The sequence below is a fragment of the Bufo bufo genome, chromosome 11, assembly GCF_905171765.1.
Source record: "Bufo bufo chromosome 11, aBufBuf1.1, whole genome shotgun sequence".
Taxonomy (NCBI): Eukaryota; Metazoa; Chordata; class Amphibia; order Anura; family Bufonidae; genus Bufo; species Bufo bufo.
Window position 1 is genome coordinate 103,127,982 of NC_053399.1, and position 27,009 is coordinate 103,154,990.

General features: G+C 55.9%; 1 protein-coding gene across 10 annotated transcripts in view; it reads right to left on the reverse strand.

Moving 5' to 3' along the window:
- The window catches only part of ADAM15 (ADAM metallopeptidase domain 15), a 60,265-nt gene that overhangs the window by 18,262 nt on the left and 14,994 nt on the right, over nt 1-27,009 (reverse strand). For all 10 annotated transcript variants that reach the window (XR_005774890.1, XR_005774891.1, XR_005774892.1 and 7 more), the window contains 11 exons: nt 25,811-25,887; nt 22,115-22,313; nt 21,991-22,044; nt 16,289-16,360; nt 15,498-15,667; nt 15,342-15,426; nt 15,121-15,263; nt 14,866-15,043; nt 10,332-10,424; nt 10,062-10,257; nt 8,815-8,923 (listed from right to left, as the gene is read on the reverse strand). Coding sequence is in view for 7 of the 10 variants with exons in the window: in XM_040412503.1 (XP_040268437.1) it covers nt 8,815-8,923; nt 10,062-10,257; nt 10,332-10,424; nt 14,866-15,043; nt 15,121-15,263; nt 15,342-15,426; nt 15,498-15,667; nt 16,289-16,360; nt 21,991-22,044; nt 22,115-22,313; nt 25,811-25,887 (1,376 nt within the window). In the remaining 3 variants the exon portion in view is untranslated. The remainder of the gene's footprint in view (nt 1-8,814; nt 8,924-10,061; nt 10,258-10,331; nt 10,425-14,865; nt 15,044-15,120; nt 15,264-15,341; nt 15,427-15,497; nt 15,668-16,288; nt 16,361-21,990; nt 22,045-22,114; nt 22,314-25,810; nt 25,888-27,009) is intronic.

The window sequence follows — 27,009 nt, forward strand, 5'->3', positions numbered from 1 at the left end:
ATAGAAGTTTTTTTTTTTGGCACAAGTTAGCGGAAAATGATTTTCTTTTGTTTTTTTATAAGAAAGTCTCCCTTTCCGCTAACTTGTGACAAAAAGTTCAATCTTTCATGGACTCACTATGCCCCTCAGCGAATACCTTGGGGTGTCTTCTTTCCAAAATGGGGTCATTTGTGGGGTGTGTTCACTGTTCTGGCATTACATGTATGGCCAGCATTAGGAGTTTCTGCTATTCTCCTTAGGCCTCATGCACACGACCGTTGTTTGGGTCCGCATCTGAGCCGCCGTTTTGGCGGCTCAGATGCGGACCTATTCATTTCAATGTGGCCACAAAAGATGCGGACAGCACTCCGTGTGCTGTCCGCATCCGTGGCTCCGTTCCGCGGCCCCGCTAAAAAAATATAACATGTCCTATTCTTGTCTGCAATTGCAGACAAGAAAAGGCATTTTCTATATAGTTCTGGCAATGTGCGGATCCGCAAAATGCGGAAAGCACATTGCCGGTGTCCGTGTTTTGTGGATCCGCAAAACACATACGGACGTCTGAATGGAGCCTTACAGGGGGGGTGATCAATGACAGGGGAGTGATCAGGGAGTCTATATGGGGTGATCAGGGGTTAATAAGTGACAGGGGGGGGTGTAGTGGTGTTTGGTGCTACTTCCAGAGCTGCCTGTGTCCTCTGGTGGTCGATCCAAGCAAAAGGGACCAGAGGAGCAGGTAGCAGGTATATTAGACGCTGTTAACAAAACAGCGTCTAATATACCTTTCAGGGGTTAAAAAAAAATCGCATCTCCAGCCTGCCAGCGAACGATCGCCGCTGGCAGGCTGTAGATCTACTCGTTTACCTTCCGATCCTGTGAACGCGCGCCCCTGTGAGCGTGCGTTCACAGGAAATCTCGGCTCACGTGAGATGACGCGCCAATGCGTCAAGGAGGAATAACCCGGCCGCCCGCAGGACGCATCCCTGCGTTGGGCGGTCGGGAGGTGGTTAATAACGGATCCGTTTGGCTCCGCATCGTCAGGCGGACACCAAAACGCTGCAAGATGCGTTTTAGTGTCCGCCTGAAAAGCGCAACGGAGACCAAGCGCAGCCAGACTGATGCATTCTGAGCAGATCCTTATCCATTCAGAATGCACCAGGGCTGAACTGATCCGTTTTGGAGCGCTGAGCCCTGAACGGACCCAGAAACGGCAGTGTGAGAGTAGCCTTAGTTATCATCATTGGTGGCAGCAGTGGTCACAGCCCCTCCTCTCACTTGTCATTGGTGGCAGCAGTGGTCACAGCCCCTCCCCTCCTCTCACTTGTCATTGGTGGCAGCAGTGGTCACAGCCCCTCCCCTCCTCTCACTTGTCATTGGTGGCAGCAGTGGTCACAGCCCCTCCCCTCCCCTCACTTGTCATTGGTGGCAGCAGTGGTCACAGCCCCTCCTCTCACTTGTCATTAGTGGCAGCAGTGGTCCAGCCCCTCCCCTCACTTGTCATTGGTGGCAGCAGTGGTCACAGCCCCTCCCCTCACTTGTCATTAGTGGCAGCAGTGGTCCAGCCCCTCCCCTCACTTGTCATTGGTGGCAGCAGTGGTCACAGCCCCTCCCCTCACTTGTCATTGGTGGCAGCAGTGGTCACAGCCCCTCCCCTCACTTGTCATTGGAGGCAGCAGTGGTCACAGCCCCTCCCCTCACTTGTCATTGGTGGCAGCAGTGGTCACAGCCCCTCCCCTCACTTGTCATTGGTGGCAGCAGTGGTCACAGCCCCTCCTCTCACTTGTCATTGGTGGCAGCAGTGGTCACAGCCCCTCCCCTCACTTGTCATTGGTGGCAGCAGTGGTCACAGCCCCTCCCCTCCTCTCACTTGTCATTGGTGGCAGCAGTGGTCCAGCCCCTCCCCTCACTTGTCATTGGTGGCAGCAGTGGTCACAGCCCCTCCTCTCACTTGTCATTGGTGGCAGCAGTGGTCCAGCCCCTCCCCTCACTTGTCATTGGTGGCAGCAGTGGTCACAGCCCCTCCCCTCACTTGTCATTGGTGGCAGCAGTGGTCCAGCCCCTCCCCTCACTTGTCATTGGTGGCAACAGTGGTCACAGCCCCTCCCCTCACTTGTCATTGGTGGCAGCAGTGGTCACAGCCCCTCCTCTCACTTGTCATTGGTGGCAGCAGTGGTCACAGCCCCTCCTCTCACTTGTCATTGGTGGCAGCAGTGGTCACAGCCCCTCCCCTACTCTCACTTGTCATTGGTGGCAGCAGTGGTCACAGCCCCTCCTCTCACTTGTCATTGGTGGCAGCAGTGGTCACAGCCCCTCCCCTCACTTGTCATTGGTGGCAGCAGTGGTCACAGCCCCTCACTTGTCATTGGTGGCAGCAGTGGTCACAGCCCCTCCTCTCCCTTGTCATTGGTGGCAGCAGTGGTCCAGCCCCTCCCCTCACTTGTCATTGGTGGCAGCAGTGGTCACAGCCCCTCCCCTCACTTGTCATTGGTGGCAGCAGTGGTCACAGCCCCTCCTCTCACTTGTCATTGGTGGCAGCAGTGGTCACAGCCCCTCCTCTCACTTGTCATTGGTGGCAGCAGTGGTCCAGCCCCTCCCCTCACTTGTCATTGGTGGCAGCAGTGGTCACAGCCCCTCCCCTCACTTGTCATTGGTGGCAGCAGTGGTCACAGCCCCTCCTCTCACTTGTCATTGGTGGCAGCAGTGGTCACAGCCCCTCCCCTCCTCTCACTTGTCATTGGTGGCAGCAGTGGTCACAGCCCCTCCTCTCCCTTGTCATTGGTGGCAGCAGTGGTCCAGCCCCTCCCCTCACTTGTCATTGGTGGCAGCAGTGGTCACAGCCCCTCCCCTCACTTGTCATTGGTGGCAGCAGTGGTCACAGCCCCTCCTCTCACTTGTCATTGGTGGCAGCAGTGGTCACAGCCCCTCCTCTCACTTGTCATTGGTGGCAGCAGTGGTCCAGCCCCTCCCCTCACTTGTCATTGGTGGCAGCAGTGGTCACAGCCCCTCCCCTCACTTGTCATTGGTGGCAGCAGTGGTCACAGCCCCTCCCCTCACTTGTCATTGGTGGCAGCAGTGGTCACAGCCCCTCCCCTCACTTGTCATTGGTGGCAGCAGTGGTCACAGCCCCTCCCCTCACTTGTCATTGGTGGCAGCAGTGGTCACAGCCCCTCCCCTACTCTCACTTGTCATTGGTGGCAGCAGTGGTCACAGCCCCTCCCCTCCTCTCACTTGTCATTGGTGGCAGCAGTGGTCACAGCCCCTCCCCTCCTCTCACTTGTCATTGGTGGCAGCAGTGGTCACAGCCCCTCCCCTCCTCTCACTTGTCATTGGTGGCAGCAGTGGTCCAGCCCCTCCCCTCACTTGTCATTGGTGGCAGCAGTGGTCACAGCCCCTCCCCTCCTCTCACTTGTCATTGGTGGCAGCAGTGGTCACAGCCCCTCCCCTCCTCTCACTTGTCATTGGTGGCAGCAGTGGTCACAGCCCCTCCCCTCCTCTCACTTGTCATTGGTGGCAGCAGTGGTCACAGCCCCTCCCCTCACTTGTCATTGGTGGCAGCAGTGGTCACAGCCCCTCCCCTCACTTGTCATTGGTGGCAGCAGTGGTCACAGCCCCTCCCCTCACTTGTCATTGGTGGCAGCAGTGGTCACAGCCCCTCCCCTCACTTGTCATTGGTGGCAGCAGTGGTCACAGCCCCTCCCCTCACTTGTCATTGGTGGCAGCAGTGGTCACAGCCCCTCCTCTCACTTGTCATTGGTGGCAGCAGTGGTCACAGCCCCTCCCCTCCTCTCACTTGTCATTGGTGGCAGCAGTGGTCACAGCCCCTCCCCTCACTTGTCATTGGTGGCAGCAGTGGTCACAGCCCCTCCCCTCACTTGTCATTGGTGGCAGCAGTGGTCACAGCCCCTCCTCTCACTTGTCATTGGTGGCAGCAGTGGTCACAGCCCCTCCCCTACTCTCACTTGTCATTGGTGGCAGCAGTGGTCACAGCCCCTCCCCTCACTTGTCATTGGTGGCAGCAGTGGTCACAGCCCCTCCCCTCACTTGTCATTGGTGGCAGCAGTGGTCACAGCCCCTCCTCTCACTTGTCATTGGTGGCAGCAGTGGTCACAGCCCCTCCCCTACTCTCACTTGTCATTGGTGGCAGCAGTGGTCACAGCCCCTCCCCTCCTCTCACTTGTCATTGGTGGCAGCAGTGGTCACAGCCCCTCCCCTCCTCTCACTTGTCATTGGTGGCAGCAGTGGTCACAGCCCCTCCCCTCCTCTCACTTGTCATTGGTGGCAGCAGTGGTCACAGCCCCTCCCCTCCTCTCACTTGTCATTGGTGGCAGCAGTGGTCACAGCCCCTCCCCTACTCTCACTTGTCATTGGTGGCAGCAGTGGTCACAGCCCCTCCCCTACTCTCACTTGTCATTGGTGGCAGCATTGGTCACAGCCCCTCCCCTCCTCTCACTTGTCATTGGTGGCAGCAGTGGTCACAGCCCCTCCCCTCCTCTCACTTGTCATTGGTGGCAGCAGTGGTCACAGCCCCTCCCCTCACTTGTCATTGGTGGCAGCAGTGGTCACAGCCCCTCCCCTCCTCTCACTTGTCATTGGTGGCAGCAGTGGTCACAGCCCCTCCTCTCACTTGTCATTGGTGGCAGCAGTGGTCACAGCCCCTCCCCTCACTTGTCATTGGTGGCAGCAGTGGTCACAGCCCCTCCCCTACTCTCACTTGTCATTGGTGGCAGCAGTGGTCACAGCCCCTCCCCTCCTCTCACTTGTCATTGGTGGCAGCAGTGGTCACAGCCCCTCCTCTCACTTGTCATTGGTGGCAGCAGTGGTCACAGCCCCTCCTCTCACTTGTCATTGGTGGCAGCAGTGGTCCAGCCCCTCCCCTCACTTGTCATTGGTGGCAGCAGTGGTCACAGCCCCTCCTCTCACTTGTCATTGGTGGCAGCAGTGGTCACAGCCCCTCCCCTCCTCTCACTTGCCATTGGTGGCAGCAGTGGTCACAGCCCCTCCTCTCACTTGTCATTGGTGGCAGCAGTGGTCACAGCCCCTCCCCTCCTCTCACTTGCCATTGGTGGCAGCAGTGGTCACAGCCCCTCCTCTCACTTGTCATTGGTGGCAGCAGTGGTCCAGCCCCTCCCCTCACTTGTCATTGGTGGCAACAGTGGTCACAGCCCCTCCCCTCACTTGTCATTGGTGGCAGCAGTGGTCACAGCCCCTCCTCTCACTTGTCATTGGTGGCAGCAGTGGTCACAGCCCCTCCTCTCACTTGTCATTGGTGGCAGCAGTGGTCACAGCCCCTCCCCTACTCTCACTTGTCATTGGTGGCAGCAGTGGTCACAGCCCCTCCTCTCACTTGTCATTGGTGGCAGCAGTGGTCCAGCCCCTCCCCTCACTTGTCATTGGTGGCAGCAGTGGTCACAGCCCCTCCCCTCACTTGTCATTGGTGGCAGCAGTGGTCACAGCCCCTCCTCTCACTTGTCATTGGTGGCAGCAGTGGTCACAGCCCCTCCTCTCACTTGTCATTGGTGGCAGCAGTGGTCACAGCCCCTCCCCTCACTTGTCATTGGTGGCAGCAGTGGTCACAGCCCCTCCCCTCACTTGTCATTGGTGGCAGCAGTGGTCACAGCCCCTCCTCTCACTTGTCATTGGTGGCAGCAGTGGTCACAGCCCCTCCCCTCCTCTCACTTGTCATTGGTGGCAGCAGTGGTCACAGCCCCTCCTCTCCCTTGTCATTGGTGGCAGCAGTGGTCCAGCCCCTCCCCTCACTTGTCATTGGTGGCAGCAGTGGTCACAGCCCCTCCCCTCACTTGTCATTGGTGGCAGCAGTGGTCACAGCCCCTCCTCTCACTTGTCATTGGTGGCAGCAGTGGTCACAGCTAGGGTTGTCCCGTTACCACTTTTTTAGGACCGAGTACAAGTACCGATACTTTTTTTCAAGTAGTCACCGATACCGAATACCGATACTTTTTTTAAATGTCATGTGACCGTTTTGGGGGATCTGTGGATGACGCACTGTCATGTGGGGGATCTGTGGATGGCACTGTTATGGGGGACCTGTGGATGGCACTGTTATGGGGGATCTGTGGATGGCACTGTTATGGGGATCTGTGGATGGCACTGTTATGGGGGATCTGTGGATGGCACTGTTATGGGGGATCTGTGGATGGCACTGTTATGGGGGATCTGTGGATGGCGCTGTTATGGGGATCTGTGGATGGTGCTGTTATGGGGGATCTGTGGATGGCACTGTTATGGGGATCTGTGGATGGCACTGTTATGGGGGATCTGTGGATGGCACTGTTATGGGGGATCTGTGGATGGCACTGTTATGGGGGATCTGTGGATGGCACTGTTATGGGGGATCTGTGGATGGCGCTGTTATGGGGATCTGTGGATGGCGCTGTTATGGGGGATCTGTGGATGGCACTGTTATGGGGATCTGTGGATGGCACTGTTATGGGGATCTGTGGATGGCACTGTTATGGGGGATCTGTGGATGGCACTGTTATGGGGATCTGTGGATGGTGCTGTTATGGGGGATCTGTGGATGGCACTGTTATGGGGATCTGTGGATGGCACTGTTATGGGGTGGGATATCTGTGGATGGCATTGTTATGGGGTGGGGGGATCTGAGGATGGCATTGTTATTTGGTGGGGGATCTGTGGATGGAACTGTTATGGGGAGGATCTGTGGATGACACTGCTATATGTCATCCACAGATCCCCCTCATAACAGTGTCCCCCAATACACCGGGCCCCGCCGCTCACCGAAGTATTTATAAACGTGAATCCTTATCCTGTTGTTAAGTTGAACTAACGCTGCCCTCTCCCATGTTCCCCTGTATCCCCCTGTATCCCCACAGCACTTACTTAAGCTTCCATAGCAGGCAGAGCGGACGGCACCAGTAACGTCACTCACTGACGTCGCGCGCCTGCTCCGCCTGCTTCACTCATAAAGTGGTCGGAGCAGACGCTCGACGTCAGTGAGTGACGTTACTGCTGCCGTCTGCTCTGCCTGCTATGGAAGCTTAAGTAAGTGCTGTGGGGATACAGGGGGATACAGGGGAACATGGGAGAGGGCAGCGTTAGTTCAACTTAACAACAGGATAAGGATTCACGTTTATAAATACTTCGGTGAGCGGCGGGGCCCGGTGTAAGAGTACAGTGACTGCACCGGGCCCCGCCCATAGTTACGCCCATAGTATTCTATTTATGTATCGGGGCGGGGTATCGGCGGCTGAGTACCGCCGAGAAAACTCGGAATCGGTCCCGATACCGATACTAGTATCGGTATCGGGACAACCCTAGTCACAGCCCCTCCTCTCACTTGTCATTGGTGGCAGCAGTGGTCCAGCCCCTCCCCTCACTTGTCATTGGTGGCAGCAGTGGTCACAGCCCCTCCTCTCACTTGTCATTGGTGGCAGCAGTGGTCCAGCCCCTCCCCTCACTTGTCATTGGTGGCAGCAGTGGTCACAGCCCCTCCCCTCACTTGTCATTGGTGGCAGCAGTGGTCACAGCCCCTCCTCTCACTTGTCATTGGTGGCAGCAGTGGTCACAGCCCCTCCCCTCCTCTCACTTGTCATTGGTGGCAGCAGTGGTCACAGCCCCTCCCCTCCTCTCACTTGTCATTGGTGGCAGCAGTGGTCACAGCCCCTCCCCTCCTCTCACTTGTCATTGGTGGCAGCAGTGGTCACAGCCCCTCCTCTCCTCTCACTTGTCATTGGTGGCAGCAGTGGTCACAGCCCCTCCCCTCCTCTCACTTGTCATTGGTGGCAGCAGTGGTCACAGCCCCTCCCCTACTCTCACTTGTCATTGGTGGCAGCATTGGTCACAGCCCCTCCCCTCCTCTCACTTGTCATTGGTGGCAGCAGTGGTCACAGCCCCTCCCCTCCTCTCACTTGTCATTGGTGGCAGCAGTGGTCACAGCCCCTCCCCTCCTCTCACTTGTCATTGGTGGCAGCAGTGGTCACAGCCCCTCCCCTCCTCTCACTTGTCATTGGTGGCAGCAGTGGTCACAGCCCCTCCTCTCACTTGTCATTGGTGGCAGCAGTGGTCACAGCCCCTCCCCTCACTTGTCATTGGTGGCAGCAGTGGTCACAGCCCCTCCCCTACTCTCACTTGTCATTGGTGGCAGCAGTGGTCACAGCCCCTCCCCTCCTCTCACTTGTCATTGGTGGCAGCAGTGGTCACAGCCCCTCCTCTCACTTGTCATTGGTGGCAGCAGTGGTCACAGCCCCTCCTCTCACTTGTCATTGGTGGCAGCAGTGGTCCAGCCCCTCCCCTCACTTGTCATTGGTGGCAGCAGTGGTCACAGCCCCTCCTCTCACTTGTCATTGGTGGCAGCAGTGGTCACAGCCCCTCCCCTCACTTGTCATTGGTGGCAGCAGTGGTCACAGCCCCTCCCCTACTCTCACTTGTCATTGGTGGCAGCAGTGGTCACAGCCCCTCCCCTCCTCTCACTTGTCATTGGTGGCAGCAGTGGTCACAGCCCCTCCTCTCACTTGTCATTGGTGGCAGCAGTGGTCACAGCCCCTCCTCTCACTTGTCATTGGTGGCAGCAGTGGTCCAGCCCCTCCCCTCACTTGTCATTGGTGGCAGCAGTGGTCACAGCCCCTCCTCTCACTTGTCATTGGTGGCAGCAGTGGTCACAGCCCCTCCTCTCACTTGTCATTGGTGGCAGCAGTGGTCACAGCCCCTCCTCTCACTTGTCATTGGTGGCAGCAGCGGCACATAACATGGTGCGCGCTGACGCAGTAGCACAGCCTAGTATCGGTAAAAAATATAAAATCCCGGTATCGATTGGCACAACGCGCACTTACAGCCTGCGCTCCTATGCCGGGGTACCTGGGGCCGCAGGGCAGGTAGGAGCCGTTTGTCGCTCGTCCACAGTTTCCATATTTGTCTCCTCTCACGTTCACTTTAGCAAAACAGGAATCCGGTGCTGGAGAAGACCCTGCGGGAGAAGAAAGGTGAGGGCTGCAGGAGCATGCTGCAAATTCATCTCTGGTAGCCCCCTGGAGCTCCAAGACCCACCCGCCCACTGACCTCATATCCACCAGGACCCCATACGTCTTGGCACTGTTTCTGGAGGGTCCGGCACCCCCGCCCACTGGCCTCATGCCCCCATGTACGGTGGCTTACCAGGACCCCATACGTCTTGGCACTGTTTCTGGAGGATCCGGCACGCCCAGCCACACCCCTCCGCCCACTTGCCTCATGCCCCCATGTACGGTGGCTTACCAGGACCCCATACGTCTTGGCACTGTTTCTGGAGGATCCGGCACGCCCAGCCACACCCCTCCGCCCACTGGCCTCATGCCCCCATGTACGGTGGCTTACCAGGACCCCATATGTCGTGGCACTGCTTTTGGAGGATCCGGCACGCCCGCCCACACCCTGCCGCTCACTGGCCTTGTCCCCCCTGTCCTGTGACCTACCAGGACCCCATACGTCTTGGTACTGTTTCTGGAGGGTCCGGCACCCCCGCCCACTGGCCTCATGCCCCCATGTACGGTGGCTTACCAGGACCCCATACGTCTTGGCACTGTTTCTGGAGGGTCCGGCACGCCCAGCCACACCCCTCCGCCCACTTGCCTCATGCCCCCATGTACGGTGGCTTACCAGGACCCCATATGTCGTGGCACTGCTTTTGGAGGATCCGGCACGCCCGCCCACACCCTGCCGCTCACTGGCCTTGTCCCCCCTGTCCTGTCACCTACCAGGACCCCATACGTCTTGGTACTGTTTCTGGAGGGTCCGGCACCCCAGCCAACTGGCCTCATGCCCCCATGTACGGTGGCTTACCAGGACCCCATATGTCGTGGCACTGCTTTTGGAGGATCCGGCATGCCCGCCCACACCCTGCCGCTCACTGGCCTTGTCCCCCCTGTCCTGTGACCTACCAGGGCGCCATACGTCTTGGAACTGTTTCTGGAGGATCCGGCAATACTGCCCACATCCCCCCCGGTCACTGGTCTTGTGACCCCATGTCCTATGGCCTACCATGTCTTGGCACTGTTTCTGGAGGATCTGGCACCCCCGCCCACATCCCTCTGCGCACTGGCCTTGTGCCCCCACGTCCTGTGGCTTACCAGGACCCCATATGTCGAGGCACTGTTTCTGGAGGGTCCGGCATTCTCCTTGGTAGCAGTGTGCATGCCCGCTTTCACAGGGCTCCCCATTCTGCAGGTAGACATTGGCGGGGCAGTGAGGAGACACTCCATTGCAGTACTCCGGGAGATCACACTCCCCCAAAGGCTGCCGACATAATGTCCCGGGGGACTTTACCTGCGGAGAGCAGCGTCAGGACCGTCACCACAAGGAACATGGCAATAACCAGAGCAGAGAGCAGCATGACTTACCTTACACTGCTCACAACACAACCCATCTGAGGCGCACTCAGCCCCGGGCATCAGCTGGCAGCTGCTGGCATTACAGCAAGGATCCAAGCACTCCTGCGGGTAAAGGAATGGTAAGCAGCATGGAGTGGGGGACACCAGAGCGGCAAGTGACAGCCGCTTCAGCCATATTAGAACATTCATTCCATTACACTGAATGCCCCCCAAACCACACTGAAAGCACATGGCAATGCCGCTCGGTAGAAAAGGACAGCACCTCCTGAAGACGGAGAAACAGGACTCTTCAGGCGCAGCGTCTACGACTGCAGAACAGGAGTCATGGAGGGGCTGTTCCCATTGTGGACAGATCCACTGGACCTGCACCTCTGCTCCTCCACCCTGCTCCGCCAGACCCTCCACCCCTGCTCCGCCCGACCCTCCACCCCTGCTCCTCCACCCTGCTCCGCCAGACCCTCCACCCCTGCTCCGCCAGACCCTCCACCCCTGCTCCTCCACCCTGCTCCGCCAGACCCTCCACCCCTGCTCCGCCAGACCCTCCACCCCTGCTCCGCCAGACCCTCCACCCTGCTCCGCCCTTGCTCCTCCAGACCCTCCACCCCTGCTCCTGCAGACCCTCCACCCCTGCACCTCTGCTCCTCCCGACCCTGCACCCCTGCTCCTCCCGACCCTCCACCCCTGCTCCTCCCGACCCTCCACCCCTGCTCCTCCCGACCCTGCACCCCTGCTCCTCCCGACCCTCCACCCCTGCTCCTCCCGACCCTCCACCCCTGCTCCTCCCGACCCTGCACCCCTGCTCCTCCCGACCCTGCACCCCTGCTCCTCCCGACCCTGCACCCCTGCTCCTCCCGACCTTGAACCCCTGCTCCTCCGGACCCTGCACCCCTGCTCCTCCGGACCCTCCACCCCTGCTCCTCCGGACCCTCCACCCCTGCGCCTCCCAAACCTCCCCCCCTGCTCATCCCGACCTGCACCCCTGCTCCTCCCGACCCTCCACCCCTGCTCCTCCCGACCCTCCACCCCTGCTCCTCCACCCTGCTCCACCAGACCCTCCACCTCTGCTCCTCCACCCCTGCTCCTCCTGACCCTGCACCTCTGCTCCTCCCGACCCTCCACCCCTGCTCCTCCCGACCCTCCACCCCTGCTCCTTCCGACCCTGCACCCCTGCTCCTCCCGACCCTGCACCCCTGCTCCTCCCAACCCTCCACCCCTGCTCCTCCCAACCCTCCACCCCTGCTCCTCCCAACCCTCCACCCCTGCTCCTCCCAACCCTCCACCCCTGCTCCTCCCAATCCTCCACCCCTGCTCCTCCCGACCTGCACCCCTGCTCCTCCCGACCTGCACCTCCTGACCTCCAATCCTTCTCCTCCCGACACCTGCTCCTCCCGACCCTCCACCCCTGCTCCTCCACCCTGCTCCACCAGACCCTCCACCTCTGCACCTCTGCTCCTCCACCCCTGCTCCTCCTGACCCTGCACCTCTGCTCCTCCCGACCCTCCACCCCTGCTCCTCCCGACCCTCCACCCCTGCTCCTCCCGACCCTCCACCCCTGCTCCTCCGGACCCTCCACCCCTGCTCCTCCGGACCCTCCACCCCTGCTCCTCCCGACCTGCACCTCCTGACCTCCAATCCTTCTCCTCCCGACCCTGCTCCTCCCGACTCTCCACCCCTGCTCCTCCCGACCCTCCACATCTGCTCCTCACAACCCTGCACCTCTGCTCCTCCCGACCTGCACCTCCTGACCTCCAATCCTTCTCCTCCCGACCCTCCACCCCTGCTCCTCCCGACCCTGCACCTCTGCTCCTCCCGACCCTGCACCCCTGAGCCTCCCAACCCTGCACCCCTGAGCCTCCCGACCCTCCACCCCTGCTCCTCCCGACCCTGAACCCCTGTTTCTCCGGACCCTCCACCCCTGCTCCTCCGGACCCTCCACCCCTGCTCCTCCACCCTGCTCCACCAGACCCTCCACCTCTGCACCTCTGCTCCTCCACCCCTGCTCCTCCTGACCCTGCACCTCTGCTCCTCCCGACCCTCCACCCCTGCTCCTCCCGACCCTCCACCCCTGCTCCTTCCGACCCTGCACCCCTGCTCCTACAGACCCTGCACCTCCCAACCCTGCACCCCTGCTCCTCCCAACCCTCCACCCCTGCTCCTCCCAACCCTCCACCCCTGCTCCTCCCAACCCTCCACCCCTGCTCCTCCCAACCCTCCACCCCTGCTCCTCCCGACCTGCACCCCTGCTCCTCCCGACCTGCACCTCCCGACCTCCAATCCTTCTCCTCCCGACACCTGCTCCTCCCGACCCTCCACCCCTGCTCCTCCACCCTGCTCCACCAGACCCTCCACCTCTGCACCTCTGCTCCTCCACCCCTGCTCCTCCTGACCCTGCACCCCTGCTCCTCCCGACCTTGAACCCCTGCTCCTCCGGACCCTGCACCCCTGCTCCTCCGGACCCTGCACCCCTGCTCCTCCGGACCCTCCACCCCTGCTCCTCCGGACCCTCCACCCCTGCTCCTCCCGACCTGCACCTCCTGACCTCCAATCCTTCTCCTCCCGACCCTGCTCCTCCCGACTCTCCACCCCTGCTCCTCCCGACCCTCCACATCTGCTCCTCACAACCCTGCACCTCTGCTCCTCCCGACCTGCACCTCCTGACCTCCAATCCTTCTCCTCCCGACCCTCCACCCCTGCTCCTCCCGACCCTGCACCTCTGCTCCTCCCGACCCTGCACCCCTGAGCCTCCCGACCCTGCACCCCTGAGCCTCCCAACCCTCCACCCCTGCTCCTCCCGACCCTGAACCCCTGTTTCTCCGGACCCTCCACCCCTGCTCCTCCGGACCCTCCACCCCTGCTCCTCCGGACCCTCCACCCCTGCTCCTCCGGACCCTCCACCCCTGCTCCTCCCAATCCTCCACCCCTGCTCCTCCCGACCTGCACCCCTGAGCCTCCCAAACCTCCCCCCCTGCTCATCCCGACCTGCACCCCTGCTCCTCCCGACACTCCACCCCTGCTCCTCCCGACCCTCCACCCCTGCTCCTCCACCAGACCCTCCACCCCTGCTCCTCCAGACCCTCCACCCCTGCTCCTGCAGACCCTCCACCTCTGCTCCTCCACCCCTGCACCTCTGCTCCTCCCGACCCTCCACCCCTGCTCCTCCACCCTGCTCCACCAGACCCTCCACCCCTGCTCCGCCAGACCCTCCACCTCTGCTCCTCCACCCTGCTCCGCCCTTGCTCCTCCAGACCCTCCACCCCTGCTCCTGCAGACCCTCCACCCCTGCTCCTCCCGACCCTCCACCCCTGCTCCTTCCGACCCTCCACCCCTGCTCCTACAGACCCTGCTCCTACAGACCCTGCACCCCTGCTCCTCCCAACCCTCCACCCCTGCTCCTCCCAACCCTCCACCCCTGCTCCTCCCAATCCTCCACCCCTGCTCCTCCCGACCTGCACCTCCTGACCTCCAATCCTTCTCCTCCCGACCCTCCACCCCTGCTCCTCCCGACCCTCCACCCCTGCTCCTCCCGACTCTTCACCTCTGCTCCTCCCGACCCTGCACCTCTGCTCCTCCCGACCTGCACCTCCTGACCACCAATCCTTCTCCTCCCGACCCTCCACCTCTGCTCCTCCCGACCCTGCACCCGAGCCTCCCGACCCTGCACCCCTGAGCCTCCCGACCCTCCACCCCTGCTCCTCCCGACCCTCCACCTCTGCTCCTCCACCCTTGCTCCTCCAGACCCTCCACCCCTGCTCCTGCAGACCCTCCACCTCTGCTCCTCCACCCCTGCTCCTCTGCTCCTCCCGACCCTCCCGACCCTCCACCCCTGCTCCTCCCGACCCTCCACCCCTGCTCCTCCCGACCCTCCACCCCTGCTCCTCCCGACCCTCCACCCCTGCTCCTCCCGACCTGCACCTCCTGACCTCCAATCCTTCTCCTCCCGACACCTGCTCCTCCCGACCCTCCACCCCTGCTCCTCCCGACCCTCCACCCCTGCTCCTCCCGACCTGCACCTCCTGACCTCCAATCCTTCTCCTCCCGACACCTGCTCCTCCCGACCCTCCACCCCTGCTCCTCCCGACCCTGCACCTCTGCTCCTCCCGACCTGCACCTCCTGACCTCCAATCCTTCTGCTCCCGACCCTCCACCCCTGCTCCTCCCGACCCTCCACCTCTGCTCCTCCCGACCCTGCACCCCTGAGCCTCCCGACCCTCCACCCCTGCTCCTCCTGACCCTGAACCCCTGCTCCTCCGGACCCTCCACCCCTGCTCCTCCCGATCCTCCACCCCTGCTCCTCCCGATCCTCCACCCCTGCTCCTCCCGATCCTCCACCCCTGCTCCTCCCGATCCTCCACCCCTGCTCCTCCCGATCCTCCACCCCTGCTCCTCCCGATCCTCCACCCCTGCTCCTCCCAAACCTCCCCCCCTGCACCCCTGCTCCTCCCGACCCTCCACCCCTGCTCCTCCTGACCCTGAACCTCTGCTCCTCCCGACCTGCACCCTTGCTCACACCTCACCTGCAGCAGCCCCGATGCCCCCTCCTCACCTGCAGCAGGCCGCAGTCACACTGCTCCCCTTTCTCCACCAGCAAGTTTCCACATGTGGCCCTCCCGTACAGGCTGCCCGGGCTGGGCAGGTTATACAGGCAGAGGCCTCCTCCTTGGCGCAGACTGGAGATCAGGTCTTTCCTGCTGCAGTTACTGAACTCCAGGCCCGGCATAAACCTGGCAAAGAAATCACACCCATCAGGAGCACTGCCCATGCCCTGGCTGATGGCAGCGCCTCACCCCCTGACACTCACCCTGTGGACTGCGCCATTATCCACTGTTTTCCCATCTTTGGCTGCCCGCACGTCCCGTCTCCGACATCGTGATTCAAGCCCAGATTGTGCCCCAGTTCATGTGCCATTGTGGACGCCACAGCTAGAACGCTCACAGAGTGATCCTGTACAGAGGGAGCAGAGTGACAGGAGGGGCCGCAGCCAGACAGGATCATGTAGATCCCCTTCAGATCATCACTTACCCTTGTGACCCCTCCAGAGCGATCCACCGTGCACATAGAGTTGATTGTGGCCATGCCAACAGAAGAGTCTTTAAATGTCACCCCCCTGCAGAGACATAAAGAGTTAATATGCGGACCCCACGTCACCTCGTGGTCACACGCAGGAGAGACACATACGTTAGGAGCTGAGCGTTATCATGATGTACTCGGCGGACCAGATCCTTCTCTCTCCAGGCCAGGAACCTGTTCAGAGTCTCAGCGGGATCTTCACTGACTGAGATCAGGTCCTTCTGGCTCCAGACCTCCACCATGACCAGCACCACCCGGAGATTCAGCGTGCGGTAAAACTGGGAGAGGAGAAGTGACGTCATAATGGAGTCTCACAGCATGGGAGACACAGGAATCGTAAATACAAAGGAGAAGAGACTCTGGGGTGCACAGGAGAGACGGGTACAGAGGAGGAGAGACCATGGGGTGCACAGGAGTGACGGGTACAGGGGAGGAGAGACCATGGGGTGCACAGGAGTGACGGGTACAGGGGAGGAGAGACCATGGGGTGCACAGGAGTGACGGGTACAGGGGAGGAGAGACCATGGGGTGCACAGGAGTGACGGGTACAGGGGAGGAGAGACCATGGGGTGCACAGGAGTGACGGGTACAGGGGAGGAGAGACCATGGGGTGCACAGGAGTGACGGGTACAGGGGAGGAGAGACCATGGGGTGCACAGGAGTGACGGGTACAGGGGAGGAGAGACCATGGGGTGCACAGGAGTGACGGGTACAGGGGAGGAGAGACCATGGGGTGCACAGGAGTGACGGGTACAGGGGAGAAGAGACCATGGGGTGCACAGGAGTGACGGGTACAGAGGAGGAGAGACCATGGGGTGCACAGGAGTGACGGGTACAGAGGAGGAGAGACCATGGGGTGCACAGATATATTAAATGATGTAGTATATTTGGCTACTCACAGCATCCACCCTGTTGGCGATCTCCATCATCCTGACATGGAGGCCCCTCAAATCCTGGTGAAGCATGGTGAACTACAAAAACAGACAGTGGAGATATGTGACCGTTCACACTCACCTCACTACACAGTATAAGAACAGACAGTGGTGATATGTGACCGTTCACACTCACTACACAGTATAAGAACAGACAGTGGTGATATGTGACCGTTCACACTCACTACACAGTGTAAGAACAGACAGTGGAGATATGTGACCGTTCACACTCACCTCACTACACAGTATAAGAACAGACAGTGGAGATATGTGACCGTTCACACTTACCTCACTACACAGTATAAGAACAGACAGTGGTGATATGTGACCGTTCACACTCACCTCACTACACAGTATAAGAACAGACAGTGGAGATATGTGACCGTTCACACTCACCTCACTACACAGTATAAGAACAGACAGTGGTGATATGTGACCGTTCACACTCACCTCACTACACAGTATAAGAACAGACAGTGATGATATGTGGCCGTTCACACTCACCTCACTACACAGTATAAGAACAGACAGTGATGATATGTGACCGTTCACACTCACCTCACTACACAGTATAAGAACAGACAGTGATGATATGTGACCGTTCACACTCACCTCACTACACAGTATAAGAACAGACAGTGATGATATGTGACCGTTCACACTCACCTCACTACACAGTATAAGAACAGACAGTGGTGATATGTGACCGTTCACACTCACCTCACTACACAGTATAAGAACAGACAGTGATGATATGTGACCGTTCACACTCACCTCACTACACAGTATAAGAACAGACAGTGGTGATATGTGACCGTTCACACTCACTACACAGTATAAGAACAGACAGTGATGATATGTGGCCGTTCACACTCACACTCACTACATAGTATAAGAACAGACAGTGGTGATATGTGACCGTTCACACTCACCTCACTACACAGTATAAGAACAGACAGTGATGATATGTGACCGTTCACACTCACCTCACTACACAGTGTAAGAACAGACAGTGCTGATATGTGACCGTTCACACTCACCTCACTACACAGTATAAGAACAGACAGTGGTGATATGTGACCATTCACACTCACCTCACTACACAGTATAAGAACAGACAGTGGTGATATGTGGCCGTTCACACTCACCTCACTACACAGTATAAGAACAGACAGTGGTGATATGTGACCGTTCACACTCACCTCACTACACAGTATAAGAACAGACAGTGATGATATGTGACCGTTCACACTCACACTCACTACATAGTATAAGAACAGACAGTGGTGATATGTGACCGTTCACACTCACCTCACTACACAGTATAAGAACAGACAGTGATGATATGTGACCGTTCACACTCACCTCACTACACAGTGTAAGAACAGACAGTGCTGATATGTGACCGTTCACACTCACCTCACTATACAGTATAAGAACAGACAGTGGTGATATGTGACCGTTCACACTCACCTCACTACACAGTATAAGAACAGACAGTGGTGATATGTGACCGTTCACACTCACCTCACTACACAGTATAAGAACAGACAGTGGTGATATGTGACCGTTCACACTCACCTCACTACACAGTATAAGAACAGACAGTGGTGATATGTGACCGTTCACACTCACCTCACTACACAGTATAAGAACAGACAGTGGTGATATGTGGCCGTTCACACTCACCTCACTACACAGTGTAAGAACAGACAGTGGTGATATGTGACCGTTCACACTCACTACATAGTATAAGAACAGACAGTGATGATATGTGACCGTTCACACTCACCTCACTACACAGTATAAGAACAGACAGTGGTGATATGTGACCGTTCACACTCACCTCACTACACAGTGTAAGAACAGACAGTAATGATATGTGACCGTTCACACTCACTACACAGTATAAGAACAGACAATAGTGATATGTGACCGTTCACACTCACCTCACTACACAGTATAAGAACAGACAGTGGTGATATGTGACCGTTCACACTCACCTCACTACACAGTGTAAGAACAGACAGTAATGATATGTGACCGTTCACACTCACTACACAGTATAAGAACAGACAATAGTGATATGTGACCGTTCACACTCACCTCACTACACAGTGTAAGAACAGACAGTGGAGATATGTGACCGTTCACACTCACCTCACTACACAGTATAAGAACAGACAGTGATGATATGTGACCGTTCACACTCACTACACAGTATAAGAACAGACAGTGGTGATATGTGGCCGTTCACACTCACCTCACTACACAGTATAAGAACAGACAGTGGTGATATGTGACCGTTCACACTCACCTCACTACACAGTATAAGAACAGACAGTGATGATATGTGACCGTTCACACTCACCTCACTACACAGTATAAGAACAGACAGTGGTGATATGTGACCGTTCACACTCACCTCACTACACAGTATAAGAACAGACAGTGATGATATGTGACCGTTCACACTCACCTCACTACACAGTATAAGAACAGACAGTGGTGATATGTGACCGTTCACACTCACTACACAGTATAAGAACAGACAGTGATGATATGTGGCCGTTCACACTCACACTCACTACATAGTATAAGAACAGACAGTGGTGATATGTGACCGTTCACACTCACCTCACTACACAGTGTAAGAACAGACAGTGCTGATATGTGACCGTTCACACTCACCTCACTATACAGTATAAGAACAGACAGTGGTGATATGTGACCGTTCACACTCACCTCACTACACAGTATAAGAACAGACAGTGGTGATATGTGACCGTTCACACTCACCTCACTACACAGTATAAGAACAGACAGTGGTGATATGTGACCGTTCACACTCACCTCACTACACAGTATAAGAACAGACAGTGGTGATATGTGACCGTTCACACTCACCTCACTACACAGTATAAGAACAGACAGTGGTGATATGTGACCGTTCACACTCACCTCACTACACAGTATAAGAACAGACAGTGATGATATGTGACCGTTCACACTCACCTCACTACACAGTATAAGAACAGACAGTGGTGATATGTGGCCGTTCACACTCACCTCACTACACAGTGTAAGAACAGACAGTGGTGATATGTGACCGTTCACACTCACTACATAGTATAAGAACAGACAGTGATGATATGTGACCGTTCACACTCACTACACAGTATAAGAACAGACAGTGGTGATATGTGGCCGTTCACACTCACCTCACTACACAGTATAAGAACAGACAGTGGTGATATGTGACCGTTCACACTCACCTCACTACACAGTATAAGAACAGACAGTGGTGATATGTGACCGTTCACACTCACCTCACTACACAGTATAAGAACAGACAGTGATGATATGTGACCGTTCACACTTACCTCACTACACAGTATAAGAACAGACAGTGATGATATGTGGCCGTTCACACTCACCTCACTACACAGTGTAAGAACAGACAGTGGTGATATGTGACCGTTCACACTCACCTCACTACACAGTGTAAGAACAGACAGTGGTGATATGTGACCGTTCACACTCACCTCACTACACAGTGTAAGAACAGACAGTGATGATATGTGGCCGTTCACACTCACCTCACTACACAGTATAAGAACAGACAGTGATGATATGTGGCCGTTCACACTCACCTCACTACACAGTATAAGAACAGACAGTGGTGATATGTGACCGTTCACACTCACTACACAGTATAAGAACAGACAGTAGTGATATGTGACCGTTCACACTCACCTCACTACACAGTATAAGAACAGACAGTGATGATATGTGACCGTTCACACTCACCTCACTAAACAGTATAAGAACAGACAGTGGTGATATGTGACCGTTCACACTCACCTCACTACACAGTATAAGAACAGACAGTGGAGATATGTGACCGTTCACACTCACTACACAGTATAAGAACAGACAGTGGTGATATGTGACCGTTCACACTCACCTCACTACACAGTATAAGAACAGACAGTGGTGATATGTGGCCGTTCACACTCACCTCACTACACAGTATAAGAACAGACAGTGGAGATATGTGGCCGTTCACACTCACCTCACTACACAGTGTAAGAACAGACAGTGGTGATATGTGACCGTTCACACTCACCTCACTACACAGTATAAGAACAGACAGTGGTGATATGTGGCCGTTCACACTCACCTCACTACACAGTATAAGAACAGACAGTGATGATATGTGACCGTTCACACTCACCTCACTACACAGTGTAAGAACAGACAGTGATGATATGTGACCGTTCACACTCACCTCACTACACAGTATAAGAACAGACAGTGGTGATATGTGACCGTTCACACTCACCTCACTACACAGTATAAGAACAGACAGTGGTGATATGTGACCGTTCACACTCACCTCACTACACAGTATAAGAACAGACAGTGATGATATGTGGCCGTTCACACTCACCTCACTACACAGTATAAGAACAGACAGTGCTGATATGTGACCGTTCACACTCACTACACAGTATAAGAACAGACAGTGATGATATGTGGCCGTTCACACTCACCTCACTACACAGTATAAGAACAGACAGTGATGATATGTGACCGTTCACACTCACCTCACTACACAGTATAAGAACAGACAGTGATGATATGTGACCGTTCACACTCACCTCACTACACAGTATAAGAACAGACAGTGGTGATATGTGACCGTTCACACTCACCTCACTACACAGTATAAGAACAGACAGTGATGATATGTGGCCGTTCACACTCACCTCACTACACAGTATAAGAACAGACAGTGGTGATATGTGGCCGTTCACACTCACCTCACTACACAGTATAAGAACAGACAGTGGAGATATGTGGCCGTTCACACTCACCTCACTACACAGTGTAAGAACAGACAGTGGTGATATGTGACCGTTCACACTCACCTCACTACACAGTATAAGAACAGACAGTGGTGATATGTGGCCGTTCACACTCACCTCACTACACAGTATAAGAACAGACAGTGATGATATGTGACCGTTCACACTCACCTCACTACACAGTGTAAGAACAGACAGTGATGATATGTGACCGTTCACACTCACCTCACTACACAGTATAAGAACAGACAGTGGTGATATGTGACCGTTCACACTCACCTCACTACACAGTATAAGAACAGACAGTGATGATATGTGGCCGTTCACACTCACCTCACTACACAGTATAAGAACAGACAGTGCTGATATGTGACCGTTCACACTCACTACACAGTATAAGAACAGACAGTGATGATATGTGGCCGTTCACACTCACCTCACTACACAGTATAAGAACAGACAGTGATGATATGTGACCGTTCACACTCACCTCACTACACAGTATAAGAACAGACAGTGATGATATGTGACCGTTCACACTCACCTCACTACACAGTATAAGAACAGACAGTGGTGATATGTGACCGTTCACACTCACCTCACTACACAGTGTAAGAACAGACAGTGATGATATGTGACCGTTCACACTCACCTCACTACACAGTATAAGAACAGACAGTGGTGATATGTGCCCGTTCACACTCACCTCACTACACAGTATAAGAACAGACAGTGGTGATATGTGACCGTTCACACTCACCTCACTACACAGTGTAAGAACAGACCGTTCACACTCACCTCACTATTATCGGCCACCATTACCAGTTCCACGTACTTCACCTCACTTTCCACCTGTGGGGACACAAATCATTAGACCCTCATGTGGTCGTGCTACCCTGGACCCCAGTAGACTGCCCCTCACCCGGTGTGGACGTGCACTCTCATCGGATAAGCTGAGCAGCACTCTCCCGGGTCTCTTGTTCACAGCTGTATCTTCCTCGTGCGTCTCACGCGTGATGTTCTTTTTCTCGATGATGAGGCGCACTATGTGTTTGTGGGAGCGGGTCCCCTGGGCTGGCTCAATGCTGAACCACTGCTCCGCAGGCAGGATGACGGTCCCCCTGGAGAGAGGAGACAGCGCTACAAGTGATGTACACAGACCCCTAGACAAGTAGGATTGTATTACATGGGGGGCTGTGAGCCTGTACATACAGGGCGGGGGATGGTGGGTGGAGCAGACGTCTCCTGAAGACCCCCACATTACCAATCCAGGACATACGAGGACTGTATTATATGGGGGGCACTGACTCTCACACATCATCCTGTATATACAGGGGAGAGCAGACGTCTCCTGAAGACCCCCACATTACCAATCCAGGACATGCGAGGACTGTATTATATGGGGGGCACTGACTCTCACACATCATCCTGTATATACAGGGGGAGAGCAGACGTCTCCTGAAGACCCCCACATTACCAATCCAGGACATACGAGGACTGTATTATATGGGGGGCACTGACTCTCATACATCATCCTGTATATACAGGGGGAGAGCAGACGTCTCCTGAAGACCCCCACATTACCAATCCAGGACATACGAGGACTGTATTATATGGGGGGCACTGACTCTCACACATCATCCTGTATATACAGGGGGAGAGCAGACGTCTCCTGAAGACCCCCACATTACCAATCCAGGACATACGAGGACTGTATTATATGGGGGGCACTGACTCTCACACATCATCCTGTATATACAGGGGAGAGCAGATGTCTCCTGAAGACCCCCACATTACCAATCCAGGACATACGAGGACTGTATTATATGGGGGGCACTGACTCTCACACATCATCCTGTATATACAGGGGGAGAGCAGACGTCTCCTGAAGACCCCCACATTACCAATCCAGGACATACGAGGACTGTATTATATGGGGGGCACTGACTCTCACACATCATCCTGTATATACAGGGGGAGAGCAGACGTCTCCTGAAGACCCCCACATTACCAATCCAGGACATGCGAGGACTGTATTATATGGGGGGCACTGACTCTCACACATCATCCTGTATATACAGAGGAGAGCAGACGTCTCCTGAAGACCCCACATTACCAATCCAGGACATACGAGGACTGTATTATATGGGGGGCACTGACTCTCACACATCATCCTGTATATACAGGGGGAGAGCAGACGTCTCCTGAAGACCCCCACATTACCAATCCAGGACATACGAGGACTGTATTATATGGGGGGCACTGACTCTCACACATCATCCTGTATATACAGGGGAGAGCAGACGTCTCCTGAAGACCCCCACATTACCAATCCAGGACATACGAGGACTGTATTATATGGGGGGCACTGACTCTCACACATCATCCTGTATATACAGGGGGAGAGCAGACGTCTCCTGAAGACCCCCACATTACCAATCCAGGACATGCGAGGACTGTATTATATGGGGGGCACTGACTCTCACACATCATCCTGTATATACAGGGGGAGAGCAGACGTCTCCTGAAGACCCCCACATTACCAATCCAGGACATACGAGGACTGTATTATATGGGGGGCACTGACTCTCACACATCATCCTGTATATACAGGGGGAGAGCAGACGTCTCCTGAAGACCCCCACATTACCAATCCAGGACATACGAGGACTGTATTATATGGGGGGCACTGACTCTCACACATCATCCTGTATATACAGGGGGAGAGCAGACGTCTCCTGAAGACCCCCACATTACCAATCCAGGACATACGAGGCCTGTATTATATGGGGGGCACTGACTCTCACACATCATCCTGTATATACAGGGGGAGAGCAGACGTCTCCTGAAGACCCCCACATTACCAATCCAGGACATACGAGGACTGTATTATATGGGGGGCACTGACTCTCACACATCATCCTGTATATACAGGGGGAGAGCAGACGTCTCCTGAAGACCCCCACATTACCAATCCAGGACATGCGAGGACTGTATTATATGGGGGGCACTGACTCTCACACATCATCCTGTATATACAGGGGGAGAGCAGACGTCTCCTGAAGACCCCCACATTACCAATCCAGGACATACGAGGACTGTATTATATGGGGGGCACTGACTCTCACACATCATCCTGTATATACAGGGGGAGAGCAGACGTCTCCTGAAGACCCCCACATTACCAATCCAGGACATACGAGGACTGTATTATATGGGGGGCACTGACTCTCACACATCATCCTGTATATACAGGGGGAGAGCAGACGTCTCCTGAAGACCCCCACATTACCAATCCAGGACATACGAGGACTGTATTATATGGGGGGCACTGACTCTCACACATCATCCTGTATATACAGGGGAGAGCAGACGTCTCCTGAAGACCCCCACATTACCAATCCAGGATATACGAGGACTGTATTATATGGGGGGCACTGACTCTCACACATCATCCTGTATATACAGAGGAGAGCAGACGTCTCCTGAAGACCCCCACATTACCAATCCAGGACATACGAGGACTGTATTATATGGGGGGCACTGACTCTCACACATCATCCTGTATATACAGGGGGAGAGCAGACGTCTCCTGAAGACCCCCACATTACCAATCCAGGACATACGAGGACTGTATTATATGGGGGGCACTGACTCTCACACATCATCCTGTATATACAGAGGAGAGCAGACGTCTCCTGAAGACCCCCACATTACCAATCCAGGACATACGAGGACTGTATTATATGGGGGGCACTGACTCTCACACATCATCCTGTATATACAGGGGGAGAGCAGACGTCTCCTGAAGACCCCCACATTACCAATCCAGGACATACGAGGACTGTATTATATGGGGGGCACTGACTCTCACACATCATCCTGTATATACAGGGGAGAGCAGACGTCTCCTGAAGACCCCCACATTACCAATCCAGGACATACGAGGACTGTATTATATGGGGGGCACTGACTCTCACACATCATCCTGTATATACAGGGGGAGAGCAGACGTCTCCTGAAGACCCCCACATTACCAATCCAGGACATACGAGGACTGTATTATATGGGGGGCACTGACTCTCACACATCATCCTGTATATACAGGGGGAGAGCAGACGTCTCCTGAAGACCCCCACATTACCAATCCAGGACATGCGAGGACTGTATTATATGGGGGGCACTGACTCTCACACATCATCCTGTATATACAGGGGGAGAGCAGACGTCTCCTGAAGACCCCCACATTACCAATCCAGGACATACGAGGACTGTATTATATGGGGGGCACTGACTCTCACACATCATCCTGTATATACAGGGGGAGAGCAGACGTCTCCTGAAGACCCCCACATTACCAATCCAGGACATGCGAGGACTGTATTATATGGGGGGCACTGACTCTCACACATCATCCTGTATATACAGGGGGAGAGCAGACGTCTCCTGAAGACCCCCACATTACCAATCCAGGACATACGAGGACTGTATTATATGGGGGGCACTGACTCTCACACATCATCCTGTATATACAGGGGAGAGCAGACGTCTCCTGAAGACCCCCGATACTCCCACTGCCAGCACACAAGTGTCTCAGACAGGGCAGATGGTGGAATACCTGAGGCCGGAGCACAGGCTGAGGTCGCTCCAGGGGCCATCGCGTCCCACCAGAGTCCCGTGGTAGTAACAGTTCACCTGGAGAAACAGAAATCAGAGTAAAGGCGCCGTCCGCCCATCTAAAGCACAGCAACCAATCACAATGATGGGAAAGAAAGTACAGCCCAGGAGTGGGTGGTCGTATCACCTCTTAGATTGTGGTGCACGTGGGAAGGACCCCCTGCACCACAATGGACGTCCAGATCCTCGCAACCATGGGCGAAAAATATGAGGGTCCCCTTACCTGATGAGGTCTCCGCGCACCCACAGAGGGACATACGAGGGTCCCCTTACCTGATGAGGTCTCTGCACACCCACAGAGGCACATACGAGGGTCCCCTTACATGATGAGGTCTCCGCGCACCCACAGAGGGACATACGAGGGTCCCCTTACATGATGAGGTCTCCGAGCACACACAGAGGGACATACGAGGGTCCCCTTACCTGATGAGGTCTCCGCGCACCCACAGAGAGACATACGAGGGTCTCCTTACCTGATGAGGTCTCCGCGCACCCACAGAGGGACATACAAGGGTCCCCTTACATGATGAGGTCTCCGCGCACCCACAGAGGGACATACGAGGGTCCCCTTACATGATGAGGTCTCCGCGCACCCACAGGGACATACGAGGGTCCTCTTACCTGATGAGGTCTCCGCGCACCCACAGAGGGACATACGAGGGTCCTCTTACCTGATGAGGTCTCCGCACACCCCAGAGGGACATACGAGGGTCCTCTTACATGATGAGGTCTCCGCACACCCCAGAGGGACATACGAGGGTCCTCTTACCTGATGAGGTCTCCGCACACACACAGAGGGACATACAAGGGTCCCCTTACATGATGAGGTCTCCGCGCACCCACAGAGGGACATACGAGGGTCCCCTTACATGATGAGGTCTCCGCGCACCCACAGAGGGACATACAAGGGTCCCCTTACATGATGAGGTCTCCGCGCACGCACAGAGGGACATACGAGGGTCCTCTTACCTGATGAGGTCTCCGTGCACCCACAGAGAGACATACGAGGGTTCCCCTTACATGATGAGGTCTCCGCGCACACCCACAGGGACATACGAGGCTCCTCTTACCTGATGAGGTCTCCGCGCACCCACAGAGAGACATACGAGGGTCCCCTTACCTGATGAGGTCTCCGCGCAC